This window comes from Adiantum capillus-veneris, chromosome 26 (assembly GCF_014529385.1).
Source record: "Adiantum capillus-veneris isolate H3 chromosome 26, ASM1452938v2, whole genome shotgun sequence".
NCBI lineage: Eukaryota > Viridiplantae > Streptophyta > Polypodiopsida > Polypodiales > Pteridaceae > Adiantum > Adiantum capillus-veneris.
In genome coordinates this window covers 74,393,527-74,413,770 of record NC_140956.1, presented here as the reverse complement: position 1 = coordinate 74,413,770, position 20,244 = coordinate 74,393,527, and the positions used below count along the sequence as shown (strand labels likewise).

At 39.4% G+C, this 20,244-nt stretch overlaps 1 protein-coding gene across 1 annotated transcript; it reads left to right on the top strand.

Annotated features, from left to right (window-relative positions):
* The first annotated feature begins 16,150 nt into the window (after positions 1 to 16,150).
* LOC147423662 (pentatricopeptide repeat-containing protein At5g27110-like) lies at positions 16,151 to 20,100 on the top strand. The gene has a single exon (XM_086501796.1). The coding sequence runs from the start codon at positions 16,235 to 16,237 to the stop codon at positions 18,551 to 18,553; it is 2,319 nt and encodes a 772-aa protein (XP_086357922.1). The 5' UTR covers positions 16,151 to 16,234; the 3' UTR covers positions 18,554 to 20,100.
* Positions 20,101 to 20,244: the final 144 nt, after the last annotated feature.

Here is a 20,244-nt window from a genome sequence, read left to right as displayed (position 1 = left end):
CTCTTGGCTCCGCCAGATCTATCTTTTTTTCGTTTTCAGGCCCTCACGTAGGACTTGCCCTGTTTTCATAGTTTCTGAAAGGTTGTTCGACTATGATTTTTTTATCTTGGAGAGTATATTTCTTGTAATGGGATGGAACACTCACTACATCTTTACCATCCTTTTTAGTGGTTTCCATTTTAGTCGTATATATCTTCTTTAGAGCTTTTTTCAACTCTTGATATTTCTTTTTTCGTTCCATTCGTGTCATGGTTGAATCCTTGTCTTGGATTTTAGGTTTTGCTTGAGTTTCCTTTCTCGTATTTCTCAAAAAATTTGACATTTTTGGATTTTTGTTTAAAGGATATCTATCAGTGATTTTATTCTTGACACAATCATGTGCATTTATCTGCATCAGGAACTGTGTTCTACTGGAGATTGATGGCATAAGTCTAGCTTTCAAATTTCTAGTGTCTCTTTTTCGTCTATACCATTTTTGTCTTCTTGGTTTTTGGTTAGGAAAGTCAAAAAACTTTTTCTCTCCTCCTTTCATGAGTAGCTTAGCTCTCACATGTTCTTTTTCCGACCACGAATCATCTGAGGTAGCTGAGTGCAAACTCATTTGTTGCATCATAGTTGAGGTCTGAAAGGACTTGTTGAGATTTCATAAAGTCCTTGGGTTCCGAAATTTTGTCTTCAATGTGAAGGGTTGAGATCATTTGGATGGAAATTATGTCATAGCCATCCTCATTACAAAATTGAGTAGACAAGACGTGTTTACACATACATCCATTGTCGCTAAAATTGAGTCCACTCAAATGGCTCAAACAAATGCTTTGGAAAGGGTTCAGGTACATAGGCTTTGTTTGTGAAATCCCTTTCTAAGATACATTCTTCTCGTTTTAAAATGAGGCTCCGCACATCCAAATAGGAGTGTCTTTGTTCAACCAAGATGGAAGCTTAGTTTCAGCCAAAGAGACTGAATCGAATTCTTGTATGGGCGTTTTCATGACATCTCTATAAGTGTGATCTTTTAGATTAACCCTTGTTATCGATCCCACTTGCTTCAAGTACAAATAATTGTTTCCCCAATCTTGGATGAGTTGTACTTGTCGCATGAAAGGTCTTCCCAATATGATTTCGAAATTGAGTTTCTTTCCAAAGTCTACTATGGCAAAAGTGTGTTGATATTCAATCCCACATAAATTAACTATCAATTTTTCAAGCAATCGTAAGGGTCGTTTGATGTGTCCATCAATTGATTGCAATTTCATTCGAGTTTGTCTAATGGCTGGTTGTCCCCAGGATTCCCATATTGCTTTCGTGGCTATGGCTATGCCTGCCCCACTATCCGGTATTGCCATGGTTTTTATGTCATTATATTTCACTGGAAGGGTTGTGTTTCCTTCGTCCCCTTCGTAGTATTCTCCAACTTTTTTCATTGGAACGGATCTAATCTCCTTGTTATCCATTTCGTGTTTCAATTTTCCCAAATTTTTTGCGATTATTCTCGTGATTCCCGCCTTCTCTAGAGTTTTCTGTAGATCATTCCATAAATATGGCATGATTTTCAATAGTTCTCCTAAAGTAAGAGTGCATTGGATGGGTGTAGGCATGATTAAATGAATATTGTCTACTTCTAGGGTCTGTTTCGATCTTTTTACTTGAGTGGTTTTACACACTATGGATTCATCTTCATTATCTCCCAAGTAAGGGGGTAGTGTTTTCAAGGTCAATGGTTTAGACAATCCTGAAGCTTCAGACCTGCAATCCCCATATAAGGATTGTACATCTATGTCCATATCAAGAGGTAGATCGTCTAACCAAACTTCCTCTATAGGAGCTGACTTTAGAGTTAGGCTCCCATCATTAATCTCTCTAACTTTTTCCCATAAGTGTCATGGCTAGTCTTCTTCTATGAATGGAATTCCTTCTAAGGCATCTTCACTGTCCGCACTATAAGTTCTAGCTCTTTTGTTTCAAGGTGGGGTTCTACCACCACTTTGGATTTTTCTTTATTGGCTCTTACCACAAGCTCCTCAGGTTTTTCCATACTCTCGAGCTGGGGTTTCTGTTTTTCCAACATCTCTTGCGTGATTTTTACCAAATTTTGATAAGCTTCAAGCTTAGCTGCTTCTATGTCTGGAGAAGGATAGTTTTTCTATTTGTTTTCCATGTTTTGGCATGCTTTAAGTGCCGCTTGGTAAGCTTCCAAGGATGCATTAATAGGCTCAAAAAATTTTCAACCAAAATTGATCCTCCAGATTTCACGTTGGTTTCTTTGATTTCACTTCCAGTTTCTTTCACCTTTTCCTAAAATATCTTCTTTGCTTTCTCCTTGATTTCAGCCCTTTGTTTCTGTTTTCTCATCTGTTTCTGCTTCTTTTGGTCTTTTGAGAGGAATTTTTTTGTATATCAGAGGAGTTATTCTTTTTCTTAGCCTAGGCTCTGGTGATTTCCTTGATTGGAACAATTGGTTCACTCTCAGAAGAGCTACTAGGTATCACTTGGACTATGTTCACTACTATTTTACCCTTGTTTAAAGGATTTTTTGGACAATCCTTTGGGAAGTGTCCTCCCTTTTGGAACATTGTATGCAATAAGCTTCAACTGGCTTGAGGTTCTTGTCAGGCTCTGTGCATTCATTCTTCCAATGATCATCTGCACCACAATTATGACAGTTTCCAGTTCTTGGCTTAATCATGGGTCTTACCATTGAAGGTCTAACACCTTGATTAGCTATACATAATACATTGGTGCAAGCTCTGGTGTAGTATAAGTCAGGTTCTTTCATTGGTGGTGGATGTGAATTATACCAATCTCCTTCTACCCTTGTTGTAGATGGACTAGGCTCAGCATAGGGTGTTACATGCACTAGTGCTTGTTCATCTATGACTCCCTCTAGATGCATGTACTTTATAGACACTGCATTATGTTCGGATATGGAGGTTGTTGTCCAACACGGTTTGAGGTCTTTTCATACTTATCGGTGGTCTTTGAACTGGGGCCGTATTAGGATGATATCTATACATGGGTTGTTCTTGTGGCCTCATAGGCACGTATTAAACATTTCCATCATACTTTGGTCAGTAATAGCACTCATTGGTCTCATGGTTGATCCATTTACCCTCTATTGCACACCATTTCTGCGGCCTAATTGGTTGTCCTTGTTGAGGTATCCCTTGTCCTGGTCCCCTCATAGGTGCTTTTGCATGTTATTTATCATGTCATTCATCCTTTTGAGCATGTCTTCTATGGCTGAAAGCGCTGCTACAGCAGCAGCCGTTCCCACTTGTGCTGGTTTGGTGGATACTGTTTTCTTGCTTTGGTTATCCTTAGGGACATCTTCTTCATTGAAAATATCACAATTGTCTCCTATGTCAATAGCATCTGACACACACTCTTCTAGGGTTGTATGCTTCGTGCTCTACAATATAGCATGAAGTTCTTTGTTTAGCAGTCCCTCTAGAAACAATGATACTAGTCGTTCTTCTGCAGGTATCTCTAGCTATGGGCATCTTGCAATGTATTGTTTCATTCGAGTTGCACAATCTCTAACAGAATCACCTTGTTTCTGTTTAAAGCTGTAGATTTGAGCTACCGAATTGTGTTTGATCCCCGTTTTGGAACAAGCAGCTACAAATCCTTGAGCTAATGTATTTAAGTCCATGATTGACCTTGGTGGAATATTTTGGAACCATGTCAATGCTTTTCCTTCTAATGTCATTCCAAACCCCTCGAATTGAGTATGGAAATCAAATATGTGTTTTGCTCTTAGAACTTGCTTAAAGCTTACTAAGTGGTTGTATCAATCCCCAGATCCACTGTATTTTCTGATTCATTTCTGAAAATCAGTTGGTCTGACACGTCTATTGGTTCAACTCCCGGTCTCCTGGTAGTTGGTCCTGTTCCGAGTCCCTCAAACCAATCTGTTGGAAATAGTGACTCATGTAGCCCTGGAATGGCTTTAGTGTCACTTGGTTTTCTTCGTGATGAGGTGGTTTTTGGTTTCTTAACATTACTCTCAAAAGATCTCTCGCGGAGTTCATCTCTTGGAATAGTTTCTGGTCCTTGGCCCAATATCCAATCCCTTATGGAGTACCCTTGGTATTTGGTTTGTTCCATCTCCTCAGGAGTCATCATAACAAAGTTGTTGTTATAAAAATCCCTAAACAGGTAGGTTGGTAGATCTCTTGAACCCTTATCTTTGATCTTGAAGATATAGATGATCTTCATGGGTGTTAGTTGTCCTGATTTGGCATGCGAAGTCTATAGGAGATCTTTTACATTTCTGTCCTCCCAACAATAGACTCCGATCCTAGGATTACCCGTAATGAGCCGTTTCAAAGGCTTCAAATAAACTTGATTGTATCCTTCGAATTCTAAAGTTGGTGGCCCTTCTTTTGTTGCCATATCTAGAATTATGGTATTTACCCATTTGTCTATCACGTCCGGGTTTTCGACTTGTAAATACTGAGTCCCGTTTCTATCCGTGTATAATTTTCCTTGTTTGTTTGCTTTGATTTCCTCCTCAAACTCAATACCATGGTCATCAATGCGAATAGCATACTCTTCGTTGGGATCCAGGTAAACCTGAGCTCCATGGCAATTAGCCTTATAAAAAGAGAGTATATGCTTATAACGCATTGTCGTTCCGGTTTCTAAGTGAATCGAATAGGAAGACATTTTAGATGTTGATTTTGAAAAAGTGTCTGAGACTTCTTCAAGGATAGTGTCCAAGTGCTCGCCTTGATTAACACTCTCTTCAGTGGATACTCTACTAGTGGTCTCTCCAAATATACCTTGGTTTCCTAGTATGCAATCAAATCTAAGGTTCATATAGACTTGTGAAGCCCTGGATAGAGTACTTACCATCGGATTGACTTGTTAGGTTCTTCCACTTGACTTGATTGCAACTTCTGTCAAGCTGTCAATTCCTTGTCTGCAACCCGATTCCTGTATCAATTTTGATAAAGTTAGCTATTCTTTCACAAAGACTGTGTAGTTTTTGCTAACTATTGTCATTGGTCTATGTGTATCACTTCAAATCAAGCTATGTGAATCAGCAATTGAGACTTTCAGATTCTACTTTTTGCAAAAAGTCAAATGACTAATCTGCAACCCGAAAACTCAGTGAACATGTACCAATTTGGATCCGATTGAACCCAAAATTTCCTGATGGCCTTGTATTATGTTGGTCTAACACTGTGTACAAGTTAAAAAGTAACAAATGGTGTCTCTGTAAAGCAATAGTAAATAATCATGATTATTTACTTTTCTCAAATTTTTGTACTTTTTGGCTTGATTTGCCCAGTATACAACCTGTTAAGGTCCCTGAACAAATTACTCTAAGTTTGGAAAAAATTTGTTCAAGTTTATCAACTATTTTGTGTCCGCAAACTCGATTTTCAAGAATTTGGCTTGTCTCACTTTTGTGATCCAGATTTCACCAAAATTGATTTGTGTGGTCTACTTGATATGTTTAACCTTGTGGTATACTCAAATGTGCAAGATTATCGATTTTTGTAGCAGATGTAAATAATCGCGATTATTTACTCCAGCCATTTTGTTTTGCAAGTTTTTGTCCCAATCTTAACACAGATCTGTTAAGTATCTCAACTTAAGGTCCCTAGCCAAGTTTCATCAAGTTGGAAGAATTTTTGGTTCAAATGGTCATCAGTTTTGTATCTGCAGATTGACTTTGCAAATTTGGCCATAATTTTCAATCCAATGATCCAAATCTTATCAAATTTGATGTCGGCTTATTACAACATGGTAAAGCTAGTGGTATGCTAACTTGGTCAAAAAAGTTGAAAAAATGGGACAGATGTAAATATTCGTGATTATTTACTTCTTGTAAATTTTTTCATCTTTTTGGTCAACTGAGCATGCACACATGTCTATCACATTAATATAAGCCTATGAATCAAGTTTCATTAAGTTTGAACATAATTGTTTCCAATTTACACTCAAGTTCTTGAAAGTCAATACGGACTTTAGTTTTTACCCAGTTTTTGGTCAATTTGGTGATCCAAATTCTATGATCCTTTACAAAAGTTGTTTGTACACATGCATAGAGTCTCTGGTATCAACCTTGGTCAATTTTGAGCAGAAAGTAAATAATCACATTATTTACTTTAGGCCTAAAATGAACACTTTTTTGAACTTTTGCACTGGACAGTCTTTTCATGAGCTATTTTAAGCCTTTGAGTCAAGTCAAAACTTAATTTGGCCTAAAATATCAAGAAAAAGTAAATAATCTGAGTTTTTGCAAACTCTTAAAATTTTTACCTCAATGTGTCCTTGAGCTTACCCATTGGTTCATACAACTTCTAAGCATACTCTCCAGTCAGATTGAGTGGTTGGCAGTCTTTTCGTGCTATTTCTAGCCGTAGTCCTGAAATTTTGCAACTTCAAATAACAACTCACAATTGATTCTTTCGAAAACACTATTTTTCTTGTTTTTTTATGGTTTTCTGAGCCCTGATCTTAAGACTTGTCGTGTCCAATCATTCTCAAAAGTCTAATCTAATTCTACAATCCTACAATCCTAAAGGCACTCAGCAAGTACGATTACTTCCAAGCTACCGCTACACAGCAAAAGAAGACAATCTTAAGCTATGCGGTTTCTAAAAGAAAGTTTCTACTCTAGGAGATCCTCCTGTTTTTCCCTAGTTTAGGTCTCTTAGATCCCCGGCAGTGGCGCCAAATGTGGGACGGGTGTCTAACCTCACTCCTATCTTATTGCAGACATAGCGAGAACCACAATTAAATTGTCAATCCATGGGACGAAGCTGACTCAACTAGTGCATAGAGGCTATAAGAGGTTGTCAATCTCTTGGAAAAGAACAAACAACTCGCATCTAACTCAAGCTACACTCAAGTGACTAAAATCAGCAAAAGCCAATCGCTCATTGGCAAACAAATTACATCCGTTACAACATCAAATGACATCCAAACGTAATGAAACTTTTAAGACATGTTTATAAGACCTAAGTACACATGCTTATGGTCTCAAATCTCACTTTAGGTCAAGTACAAAAATTACGATTATTAACAGCAATGGAATTTTGACCTAGTCGTTTTCGACCCACTATGCATCTAAATGCTTAGTAATGATGCCCCAATACCTCGCCTATGCTTAGTTTTTGATTTTGAAGTGTAAATTTCTACTTATGATGAAATTAGACCGCGGGTTGGCGACGTCAAAAAGCTACGAAATACTATGAAATGCTTACGTCAATGCGTAGAGCTCTTACTTGCGGTTGCAACGCAACAAACTGCACTGTAATGTGACAATCGAGAAGGGAGTAGGAAGCGCAAGAAGGAGAGAAGTGAGCGCCATGTAGCTCACGATGTGTATTTCATTATCCAAAAACTTGAAAATAACTAACAAAAATTGGATTTTATACCTTATCAAGGTTTTTGGTGGTCATAATTAATAATCTGGGAGATTAAACTAAGGACAGGCTGATACAATTTGTAAGCTTGTAGCCTCGGCTCATCAATTACAAAGTTTATGCCAAAAATAGGAGTTACAATATTCCCGATTCATCAAAATAATAAATGTTTTTACAAAGAGAGCTCCAAAAAATGGTATCCAAGTTAGCTTGCTGTAACAGTAGTTTTGGTGTAGAAGCAAGTGATTCTTTCTTTGGTTCACATTCAATTGAATCTTTTTGTTCATCCCATATGTGATTTGTTTGTGCGAATGGCATAACATAAGACTGATCTTTGAGAGAATAATGAAGTGTGTCATCCTACCAATCTGGTACAACTCTTCAAGTTTGCATCCATGAAACTCTCAAAATGATGTGCTCATTGAGATCTAGGTCAACCATCATTTGAAACCGATGTGGGCATTGATTTCCATCAATGTTAATCAAGACATTTGCTTATCCCAGACTAACCATGGTTTCCATGTTGGCCGCTTTGAGTTCAATCTTGGTCGTTTCAATCATTGATTCTGATAGTTTTAGATAGGTGGAATACCGCATAGAATTGACACGTGCTCCAATATCCACAAGTTCCCTTTTGGTTGTTCCATCGGCTAGCCAAACATTGATCCAAACATCCATATCACCAAGCAAGGTTGTTTGACTTGAACTATTGCAATGGGAGGTGGTGGTTTATGTGGTTCCTTCAATTTTAAATTCCACAGTTTAGCCTCCTCTTGTACGTGATCTTTAACTGCTTAAGCTCTCTTTTGTCGTTCCTTAGCTAAGTGTATAGTTTTCAGCATGTCCGTGGTAAGAGGTTGCTGATACCTTTTCAATCTACAACCATTTATTTAGTTAGGCATCACCTCTTCCTCCAATGTTATGAGTTGGACCGACCTTTGTCCCTGTACTCCAAAAACTTGAAGTAGCAAATGCAACCATGCTACTTCACATGTCTTCACTATAACACCCATGTACTCTTCATTTGTACCTTATAAAGAAACTATAAGTTTCTTCTTGCTACTCCCTGTGATAACAACACTCCCAAGTGATAACACAAATACACTGGTAGACCTACAATGAAATGTGCTACAACCAACTCCAAATCTATGTAACAATAGAGCTACAACTCAACATCAACCCTACAAAAGAGTGCATGGTCCAAAGTGGCACTCACATAGTTCAATGTACGCCTAATTGCATCCATGTTTGGCTTCTTGGGAGGCTACATAAATTGACTCAGCAATCCAACTGTGTAATTCAAGTTTAGATGTGAGATACCCAAGTAGAGAAAACTACTTGCAATATCCTATACATGGTATCATTCTCAAGTATTTGAACTACATCATTTTCCAACTTCAAATTTTCATCCAAGGACATTGCAATAAGCTTACAATCAGTCATGCTTTGTCAACATGTTCAAAACATACTACCTTTGTGATAAGCATACACCCTCTTGCGTGCAAATAACCTCAATGTCCAAAAAGCGATAGAGATTTCCCAAACCTTTCATCTCAAATTCCTACATAAGTAGGGCCTATACATTCTCTACTTTAGCCACATTATCACCATCAACAATGAAGTTATCCACGTAGATGCAAATAATCACAATTTCTACATCATTCATTTGCACATACACAAGAGTGATTTGCATCAAACATCCAAAAGCCCTAAGAGGTGAGAAATTTCACAATCCTCTCATACCAAGCTCTAGGTGCTTGCTTCAACCCATATGTTGTTTTCTTTAGCCTGCATACATGGTCACACAGAGTTACATTTACATAAACCTATGGCTGTAGTATATACAAAAATTCCTCCAAGTTTGCATTTAAGAAATCATTTTTTACATCCATTTATTCGAACTCCCATTTTAAAGGTGAATGCACTGCAATAAACACGCCATCTTGGCAACATTACAGAACATATATTCATAATCAATCTCATATGTCTATGCATAACCCTTGGCCACAAGCCTAGCATTATCCTTTCTCGCACTACCAAAAGCATTGTGCATTATCTTGTAAACCAACTTGCATCTAATTTCCTTACTCCCCTCTGGTAATGGCACACCAATTAGCATTTCCATTTGCATCAAGGGCATCCATGTCCTCATCCAAATCTTGCCACCATTTTGCATCTTCAATGGAATCCTCAAAACATGTTGGTTTTGCCTCCTATGTAATATTTTCCATATATACACCATGAGGAGCCACACAACTATCCTAATTCAATCTCCACATAGAATTACTTACTCTCTCAGATTTGTGTGGTCTAGGACTTGATCTCTTCTAGGTCCCCTATTCTCTACTTGCATCCTTCTTGCACTCAAAGTCTTCAAAGAGGTTATGCAAACTCCTCATCCAAACTATGCTTAGAACCATTGATATCACCTTCATCATGACTTGGACTCAAATTTGGTATCTTAGGGACATCATCAAATTTTTCATTTCCTTTTCTTGATATGTTTGATGAGCTTATAGGGCTTATTATTTCACACAGTATGCCACCCCATGGATTCTCACCATAGCATACACTAGGTGACCCTTGCAGCACACTCAAAACATTTGAATGTGCACCTGCATTTTTGTGGTTACATCCTCTCTTACATCAGCCCCTAAACCATCCTCTTTATCAGAATACTAACTTTCCATTTCATTAAAAACAACATATTTGCTCACCCTCACTATATTCCTCATATGATTCTGACACATATCTTTTCTCCTTAAGGGAATAACCAATGAGCACACCTCTTTTAGACTTTGGGTCAAGCTTGCTTCTCATCTCATCTAGAACATGCACATAAGTAATACAAACAAATACTTTGAAATTTGACACATCAATGTTTTCACCAATGAGAGTGCCATATAGATTTGTGAGTGTGATGAGAGGTTCATATACGGTTTATGTTTTGCTTTGGTGAGTTTATTTCATGTGTTTGACGTCCATAAACTTATTTCTAGATGTATGGTTAGCCAATCCAAGTTCTATGGGCAATTTTTCATAAAACAACTTTCTTTTTTATCAATGTGGTGGGGTTGTTTTGCATCATGATTGGGTTGATGTGTTGATGTTGTACGATGTATGGAATCGCAAGGATAGATTGGATGCTTCATGTTCATGAGTGTACTACTTTCCGCCCTTCTATGTCAAAACTAGTTCTATATGATGTAAGGGGGTGAGGTGCAGTCATGGTACATCATTTATGTATGGGTAAAAGCTTTTGAAATGATGTTTTGAGATTATATTTAGTCTTTGGTGGTTGGATTTTTTTTAACACATAAAAATTTGTTCATTAAGGGCCATTTGTGTTGGCTCAGATGGACAGTAGTGTGTACATTCAAAATTTTAAGTGTGCTAGCTAGTTCAACAAGGGATACAATTTATGTTCAAGGGCTAAAGATCCCTTACGGTTTTGGTTGTGATTTTTGGATGTGGAAGCCGGTATGGATCTTAGGTTATTTTTTTGGTTATGGTTGTGTTACCAAAATTTTTATAGCCCTGTGCTAAAGTTGGTGTTGGAGGATGGATGTGCATCATGCATAGTAGGGTGGAGTGATAATCCATGTGATGAGGATTAGGTTATGGTTTATGATTTTGGATGGGATTATGAAGTGTTTTTTTATGGTCTATGGAAGATGTGTAAGGGTAGGGACCCTGTACATGCTGATTATGGAAGATGTGTAAGGGTAGGGACCCTGTACATGCTGATTTTCCTTAGAAAGGAATGTTTGTGTATATGATTTTGTTTTTTTTTATTGGACTCATGTAATATTTTTTTTGTTATGAGACTATGCCACCTACATTGCTTAGCCTTAGAAAAAGGGTCGTTGACCCGGGGCTTTGCTGAATCAAACCTATATCTTCTTTTTTTGTTAGGCACAATTAGTGTATTGGGGTTTGAATGAGATGCACATTTAATGCATCGAGGATCTTGCCTTGGCTTGGCATAAACACCCGGTGTGGCATTGAAGAGGCATGGTGCTTAAACTCACATGGTACACATACTAGTATTTGGAATCCTTTCCTAGCTTGAGTTCATGGATAGAGGTGAAGCAGCCTTGGCTTATGTGTGGCTCAGATAAGTTGGAGGTGTTATGGCTCACTCCTGACGAGTGAAATTCTCTCTGTCTATAATAGGTGCATATGTGAATGGGTGGGGACTAGGCTGATCCCACACAGGGTATGGTGCTTCTACTTAGTCATTTATGGTTTTGAAGTTATGGTATACCCAGATTTTGTTATGCATTAATTCATGGTTTTCATGTTCCATTTAGATGAGGCATTTAAAGATTATCTTCTGTCATCCATGCACTCTATTTCATCGTCCACTCCCTTTCCCTTTCCAGAAAAACATATGGGCATCAATTGGTAACGCGGATATATAATGCTCGTATACAAGCCATTATTAGATTCGGGTGGCACTCGATCGGTAGCGCGCTAATTGCGTGTCGTTTTGTTAGAAGCATCTATTTTTGCATAAATGTAGCGTTTGAGTTGCTAACCCGGCTGTACGAACGCCATATAATTTATATGTGCATGTACATTTATTTTTTAAAGTATTAAGTATATGAAATACTTGCTCGGTAACATGGCCGTGAAGAGTATTTCATATACAAATGTTTGAATTGTTCGATATTGTTGTTTTTAAGTGTTCTTATGAAAATATATACTAGCTAATCATATTCAAAAGATGCCACAACTCTCTACAAATACAATACAACCCCTTATGGATAACAAAAAACTCTAATGAGGTTTCTCTTAACCTCCTTAAACAAATCTTCCATCTTTTTACAGCAGATATTACTTTGTGTTATGAGAATATACCCTTAGAAGGTGATCTTGGCCTTAAAAATGTACTATCAAAGGTTATCAAAATAGCTTTTATTAATGCTGGAAAGAAGATTCTCTTCTACATATCCCTTTCCAAAAAACCTAGATGGATAAAAAAGACATACTCATTACACCCCTTACATTTCAATGAAGAGAAGCTATGTCTTTACATATCATGGTTACTTAATAAATGTACTATCCTATCTGGAGGACATTGTTTCACCCAAAGACTAGGCATCCCCATGGGGTTCTACTGCTCTCCACTTATGTGTAATATATACCTTGACTTTTTCAAATACAAATGGGTTTTCAGAGCCCTGGAATGTAAAAGTAACAAAATTTCACTATTTGGACACAATTACAGATATATGAATGACTTACTTAGCATCAACAATAAGGCCTTCTTAGATGAGATCTGCCATATATTTCCTAACTGCCAAAAAATTGAACCAACTTCTTCACAAGAGTTTGTAACACCTGATGGAGTTTTCTGCACTTCAGTACAATTCCTTAACTTTCTATTTCTCTTCATATACCCTGTGTCGGAGGGTATGACTGGAAATTTGTATGGAAAAGAGATCTTTTAAAGCTGCCTCCTTTTGAGTTCATTAAAAGGAATAGTAATAGGCCCCACAAAGCGGCTCTTAGCACTTCTATCAACCTGCTTTACTTAATTATCTACTCTTCCTCCAATTACCTCCTTGCTTGGGAGGATATTAAGGTACTGATAAAAAAGTATTGCCTTAATGGCTTTAGTAGAAACGACATAATTATTAAAATTCTACAAACTCTTACCCAACATAACTGGCTTGGGTTACACTTTAACCATAATATTCTCATCTCTCTAATAGGGTAATAGGCCCATTCACAATGGGCCTACTATAGACTCATTGTGTTTAGGTGCCTGGGACACACACACACACACACACACATTGTGGTACTTACCTTTGGGATTTCGTAGCATAATTGAAATTTTGGATTCATATAAACACGCTTCCTAGTTTCACTATATGGGTATCCACCGTGGGATAGTGCCCTTATGATTATGAAAGGTATTAAAAAATCTTTAGCTGGAAAAAACGTGGTTTACTCTAAACCTTGCCGTGAAGGCGCTATGGTGGTTTTGCCATGACAAAGCGCATCACAGGCGACCTCACATGCTCAGATCTCGAGGAGGGGCTCGCTCCACTCAATACTCCCTACATGCTATACATATTCAGTGATGGCGGCCTCCCTCCTTCTTCTATTTAAGAGGTGAGGGCGCACTTTGCCCCTCACTTAGCCTTGTGTGAGTTTTGCTTGCGTAAAGTGTAAAGACTGTTTATTTATTCTCTACTGCACCTAAAATGGAGCTTGCAACAACTACAACACAGGTTGGTTACTATGCTTGGTATCACGGATTTCGTTTCAGTCGTATTTTTTGGATTATGTAATTGTTATGGTAATGCTCTGTCAATTAATAAATGGTAAGACCGAGTGGGTGGTTTGACTCTGCTTGGTAGAGCTTGCTAAAGGTTGATTGATTAGTAAGGACCACAGTGTGGGTTTGCATTGCTTTGGTAATACCATTGAGGAGTGTTGTTCCTCAAATGCCTATAACTGGTGTAGCCCCATTTTGCTAGTTGTTCGTGACATTATATGGTTAATGTTGATTCTTAGGGCATAACTTGCATCTTACTACTGTTTTTCCTGGCTGCGCTGTGAAAACTGTTCATTTTCTTGAAACATTGGGTTACTACCACCTGGCTGGATCATACTATATTCTTTTTAAAAAATGTGCATCATCATCATACTGTACAGTAAAAATCTGTAAAAAGAAGAGGTCTAACCCGGTGATTACTCGTTTTGGTTACATGACAATACATAAAAACGCACCTTAAAATATGGGGGGCATAACCTGCCGCTTTTACTAATAAAAACCACTTTATGGCTAGCTTTGCTTTGACAAATGAAGGCACTAACTAGGCTTTTTTTTGCTAAACCCCTCAGCTGGGTTTCGGTTTTCTACAGATGACACACATTAGTTTAATGAAGGATGTACTTAACGATGAGGTTCTGACTGGAAATTGGTACCACTTTACACTAAAAGTTATTCTATTGCTCTGTGATAACTGGTTCATTGGTTTGTTAAAGTCCTTGCCCACTGTGAAGGTAAGTATCCCGTCTATGCATAATGGAGCTTTGGTTGGAAAGGTACACCCCGGATGGGTATTGGTTCTTGCATATGGTAGTGTCGCTATCGATACAGTAAGAAGCTTTGGGATGGGGGTGTTCCCCGGATGATTATTGGCTTCTATGCTTGGTACTGTCGCTATAATTCGTTAACATGATAAAACTATCGCTTGTGAAAACTGGTATAAGGTTGGGTGTACTTTGGGTTGTTGTCAAGCCCGAGGAAAATGAGCCATCCACTTCAAAAGGAGCACATCAAGCACGTGCCAAAGATGAACAAGCTCTAGGAAATCATCACTTCTCTACATGATAATCACATGCATTTCACATATGATTGCACCACAGTACCTCAAGCATGGACAATCCTAGAGAAATTTTTTGGTGCTACTAGCTAAATATGCTTCAAGGTGCAAACATCTCTAGCCTATTAAATAGGTTAATGAGCATAATCATGCAATTCACATACATTGAGTGCCAGATCCCAGAAGAAGACAAAGTAACTGTGACTTTGAGTGCTTTACCCAACACCATTGATAACATAGTCACAATTTAAGAGTAAACGGATCCCACACCTTCACTGCAATAAGTTATAAGTGCAATTCATGAAGAAGAAAAGAAGCAAACAAAGAAAATTAAATCAAATGAGGGAGCATTTTTTGCATTATCATCATCTAGGTTAAACAATAAGAAGAAGTGTTACGAGTGTGGCAAGCCTAAAATCTTTTTGAAGGATTGCTATAAGGACAAATATTGTAGCAATTGAGGGATCAAGGCTCATCTACATCAAAGTGTCATAGCAACAACAACAATAAGGATAAAGGTAGAGAACATTGAAGAGGATAAGGATGGAGATGAAGACAAGAAAGAGGAGAGTTGTTTTCATGTTTGTACTACACCTAGCCCTTGTTGTAATTACAATGACGTGTTGTAGAGGATATGGATGGTGTTCAACCTACTCATTGAGCCTGTAGTGAATCTTTGCTTGAGGGGAGGATACTTTAGCCTGTGTGACACCATATCATGCTGAGACCACCTATTGGAGCCTGTGTAGCATTAGTCTGTGTGACTTCTATTAGCCTGTGCAGTGAGTCTCTGTGCAGTTTCTAGTAGTCCAGAGTCGAAGCGGTGGGTTGTTGAATATGTAGCCTTTCCGCATTGTTGTGTAGCATCTCTAATCTAGTTAACAGTCTCAGTAGGTGACCATGTGACAACATGTGGACTTAGACGAGTTGCAGAGGGAGCCAAAGTTCCCTTTGGTGGCTACATTGGGAGGTTGCGCTTTGCCCTTTGGGGAGATATATATTGGCCCGTGAGAGCTGTACATGGCCATGTGACTACAAGTGGACTTAGATGAGTTGCAGAAGGAGCCAAAGAAGTTCCCTTTTGTGGCTATACTGGAAGGTTTCCCTTTGCCCTTTGAGAAGATACCCATTGGCCCTTCAGAGTTGCACCTAGCCATTGTACTACACTTGTACTTGCCATGCTATTTTTATATCAGTAGCCACATCTTATACACATTCTAGTGTATTGCTAGTTCCTTTCATAATCAAGTTATTTCTATTGGTCTTGTACTTTGTGCATTGTAATTGCTATCTCTCTCCATTCATCATCAATCTTGATCTAATTATGCCCCCTATGCCCCCTAACACTAACATAAAGCTTTCTTGAAGAAACCGGTCTGGTCTGAACACAGCCTAATAAGTTGGTCTATTGGAATTGGCCTCTTTCTCTCTCTCTCTCTCTCTCTCTCTCTCTCTCTCTCTGCATCTCCAGTCAGATTCGAGCATAAAACGCCCCCTCTTAAGAAGACATACATGTTTGAGATGGGCACCTTAGCATATCTTCCATCTCAGACAGCTGCCTTTGTGGACAGCGAGTCCAACCGGGGGCCAAAGCAGCCAGCATTACGGGTCACTCCACAGAATTTACCTGGCTCATCATCCTCTGGTCCGCTTTCTATTCTCTTAAAGCAGTGTGGCAGAGCAAAGGTGCTTGATGATGGTAAGCTCTTGCACTCTCATATCTGTAAATTTCTGGGTGTACATAACACGTTTTTGGGCAACTGCCTTGTTGAAATGTACGGTGACTGCGGCGATCTACTGGGTGCTGCATCCACCTTCAATCTTATGTCAGAATGGAACCTCTACTCCTGGAATATCCTTATCAAAGCATATGCTAAAAATGGGCATTGCCATGATGCCCTGCAGGTGTACCATACCATGCAGAACAATGGATTCCCCCCCACTCCACACACCTTCGTTTGTGTACTAAACGCATTTGACGCCTCTGTTACCTTAAACGATGTATGGGAAATTCATTCCGCCATTGTTGATAATGGTTACATAGGACAAGTTATTGTATGCACAGCTCTTATCAATGTGTATGGTAAAATTCAGAGCTTCCTACACGCAAACATTGTGTTTAAGCGCATCTCTGTGAAAGATGTCATTTCCTGGAATGCCATGCTTTCTGCTTGTAATGAGAGTGGCAACTCCCAAGAGACCTTAAGCTTATTCCAGCAAATGAGGCATGAGGGCTTTGAGCCTAATCATATCACTTTTATATGCATGGTGGATGCCTGTGCAGCTCTTCAATCTTTACATGTTGGAAAGGAGTTGCATAATCTGGTGCACCGCAGTGGCTATCTTAGAAATCAGATTGTCGCAAATGCTCTTGTGAACATGTATGGAAAGTGCGGGAGCTTGGAAGACGCAAGGAATGTGTTCTTGTCAATGTCCCATCGGGATGTCTTCTCTTGGAGTTCAATGATTGGCGCATGTGTTCAGAATGGGAATGCCAAAGAGGGTCTAGAACTTTTTTATCGAATGCAAGGTGGTGATGTTGAACCCAATACAGTAACATATCTATCCGTCATCGACGCATGTGCATACAGAGGACTCATAGATGAGGCTAAGAAAATCCATGCTTTGGTTGCCAAGAGCAAATTTGCAAAGGATTCAGCTATATTGAGCGCTCTTATCATCATGTATGGGAAATGCAGGAGTCCGCATGATGCCAAATGTGTCTTTGATCAGGTCAACGAGCCAAGTGTATCTACATGGAATGCCATGATCTCTATGTATGTCCAAAGAGGTTCTCATGAGGATGCCTTGGATCTTTTCACAAAGATGCAGAGCCTTGGTGTCAAGCCCAACGTTATCACTCTTGTCTGTGCCCTTGATGCATGTGCATGTCTAGCAAACTTGCAAGAGGGCCAGAAAATCAATGATCTCGTTGCAGAGAGTCAATATCAACATGATATCATGGTGAATACCGCACTTATCCGCATGTTTGGGAATTGTGGAGATATAAAAAATGCTGAGGCAATCTTTGAGAGAGCAACTGAAAAAGATGTTATATTGTGGAGCTCAATGGTTGCTGCATATGCTCGCACTGGCTGTGATGAAAAGGCATTGGACTTGTTTTATCAAATGCGGCTAAGTAATGTTGTGCCCGATTCAATTGCATATGTCAGCGCACTTAATGCATGCAGCAATTTGTCATGCATGAAGGAGGGCCTTGAGTTTCACATGGACGTAGTCAAATTGGGCTATGAGGAGGAGCTTCAGGTTGCTACTGCCCTTGTAGATATGTATGGTAAATGTGGGAGTCTGGATAGTGCTCGCCAGATGTTTGCATCCTTCACACAGCGGGATTTTGTCATGTGGAATACCATGGTAGCTGCTTGTGCTCAAAATGGTAGTGGAGAAGAGGCCATCGTGACATTTCACGAAATGCTAAAGGCTGGCGTGAAACCAGATGGCATTACATTTGTTAGTGTGCTGTCTGCATGCAATCACATGGGTAATGTTGAACAGGGAAGACATGTTTTTGCATTGATGAAGGATTATAATATACAGCATACTCATGAGCATTGCTCCTACATGATCGATTTGTTGAGTCGTGCAGGGCATATTGATGATGCGGAGATGTTGATAGATGCTTTGCCATCTGAAAACTGTTTAAAATTATGGCTTCTTTTGCTTGGCGCTTGCTGTAGTCACGGTGGTCCGGAGCAGGCAAAACGGATTGCAGGGCGTGCTTTACAAATTGATCCAAACAACCCTACACCATATGTATTGCTATCAAATATGAGTAGTGCAACTAAGACTCTTCCTGAGGTGATAAGCTGAGGCAATCATGGCTGACCAGTGGCAGATTCTCAATGACGGTGGCATAAGAAGTGGTTACATTTTATTGAGATGCTCTTCCTTCATGCATTGAGAAAATTCTCGATTGGTCAATATGCTTTGGCAGCTTGTTAAGCACATGTGTGGCATCTTCTTTCGATTGAATGCTGCGCAAAATGTAGAAGTCTTCAGCATTCGGTAGTGTTTCTTTACCTTGGAGAAATGGCGAAAGAAGGATGGAACTTTGACAAGCCTTTCCAGAGTCATATGGGGGTATTGACGATTTCAGTGACCAGAATTATTGGTCAAGTCTGTGATACTACAAATGTGTGCCAGGTGGTATGGGTATTGTGAATATTTTTACTTTGTTGACAATAATCTTTGTCAAGTCTAATGATGACCTCAGCTACAAATGTGTGCACAATCTATTATGATTGCTGGAATTTGGTGGCCTGTGCTATTCTTGGATGCCAAGGGGTGGTAGGGTAACAAGCCACTATGCAAAGGTGAAGGCTTGATGGAGCAATATCAAAAGATGAAGGAAGAAGGCTACCATGACCCCCATGAGTTGTGGTTCTTTTTTCTGGTCTGATGGGCGAAGTGGGGGCGTCTGCAACCATTTTTTGACACTGAAGGTGTTCAAGGACCTGATGCATATTGGACTTCTGGTGCCTAAATGCGATGTTCAAGAGCTCGGATGCTAAGAGGAAGATTATTTCTGCAGATCAAGTTGGCATTTATTTATTCATTTCTGCAGATATAAAAGTGTAAGTTCTCATGAGCTGTTCCGTAGACCTGTCATGCTGCCGTCATTCGTTGAATTCAAGTCGCAGTTGGTTGGTGCTGCTTTCTGACACGGCCATCATCTGCTGCCAAGTTCATACCTGCTGGCTGGCCACCTTCTATTCAACTTGAAGAACCCATGCTGGTCTGCACCAATACCATGCCACTGTAATAATGACTGACACCATTGATGAGCAGCCAGGGCATAAGCTACTAGCAAGGTCCATCATGGCCTATGTCTTTCATACGTTGACCACCCACCCAACATGTCTCTGTCCTCATGCCATGCTCTCCACTTTATGCCTTAGCTGACTGTATGCTGAGTGTTCTTAACAACCATCACAAATAAAAAAAGTTGAAGAGGGGAAAAAAAGGAGAAAGAAAGAGTAAGACGGTCTCACACACACACCCGCAGCAATGGCACCAAAGAGATCATGTACCCCAAGGAGCTAATGGCCATGAAGCATGAATGAGTAATCAAAGAAACGAAGCAGAGCAAGTCATCGATGCTGAAGGAGGACCCTAGAGATGGTAGCTTGACCATGGACAATCGTAATTGTAACAAACTTGGGCACCCCAAGTCGGGAATATGGCACGACACATGAGAAATCACTTAAAATCACTTCACAAACTTTATCACAATTCAATAGAGCGGCATGGCCCGATGTAGTTCTGTGCCTAGAGGTATTGGCCCCAAAGTCTAGCATCCTTTCGGGGTCTATTTTTATATTAATGTTTGTACAAATTCCGAGGGTTCTCTTTGCTCAGTGCTCCGAGCCAAATTTCAGGGAAAGAGAGACACTAGTTACAATTTATAGGCACGAGGCCTTCCAAAAGTAGTACATGAAAAGCTTCATTCTCAAAAGCATTTAGCCAAAAACTAGCGCTCTCAAAAGTGGCCAGCACAAATC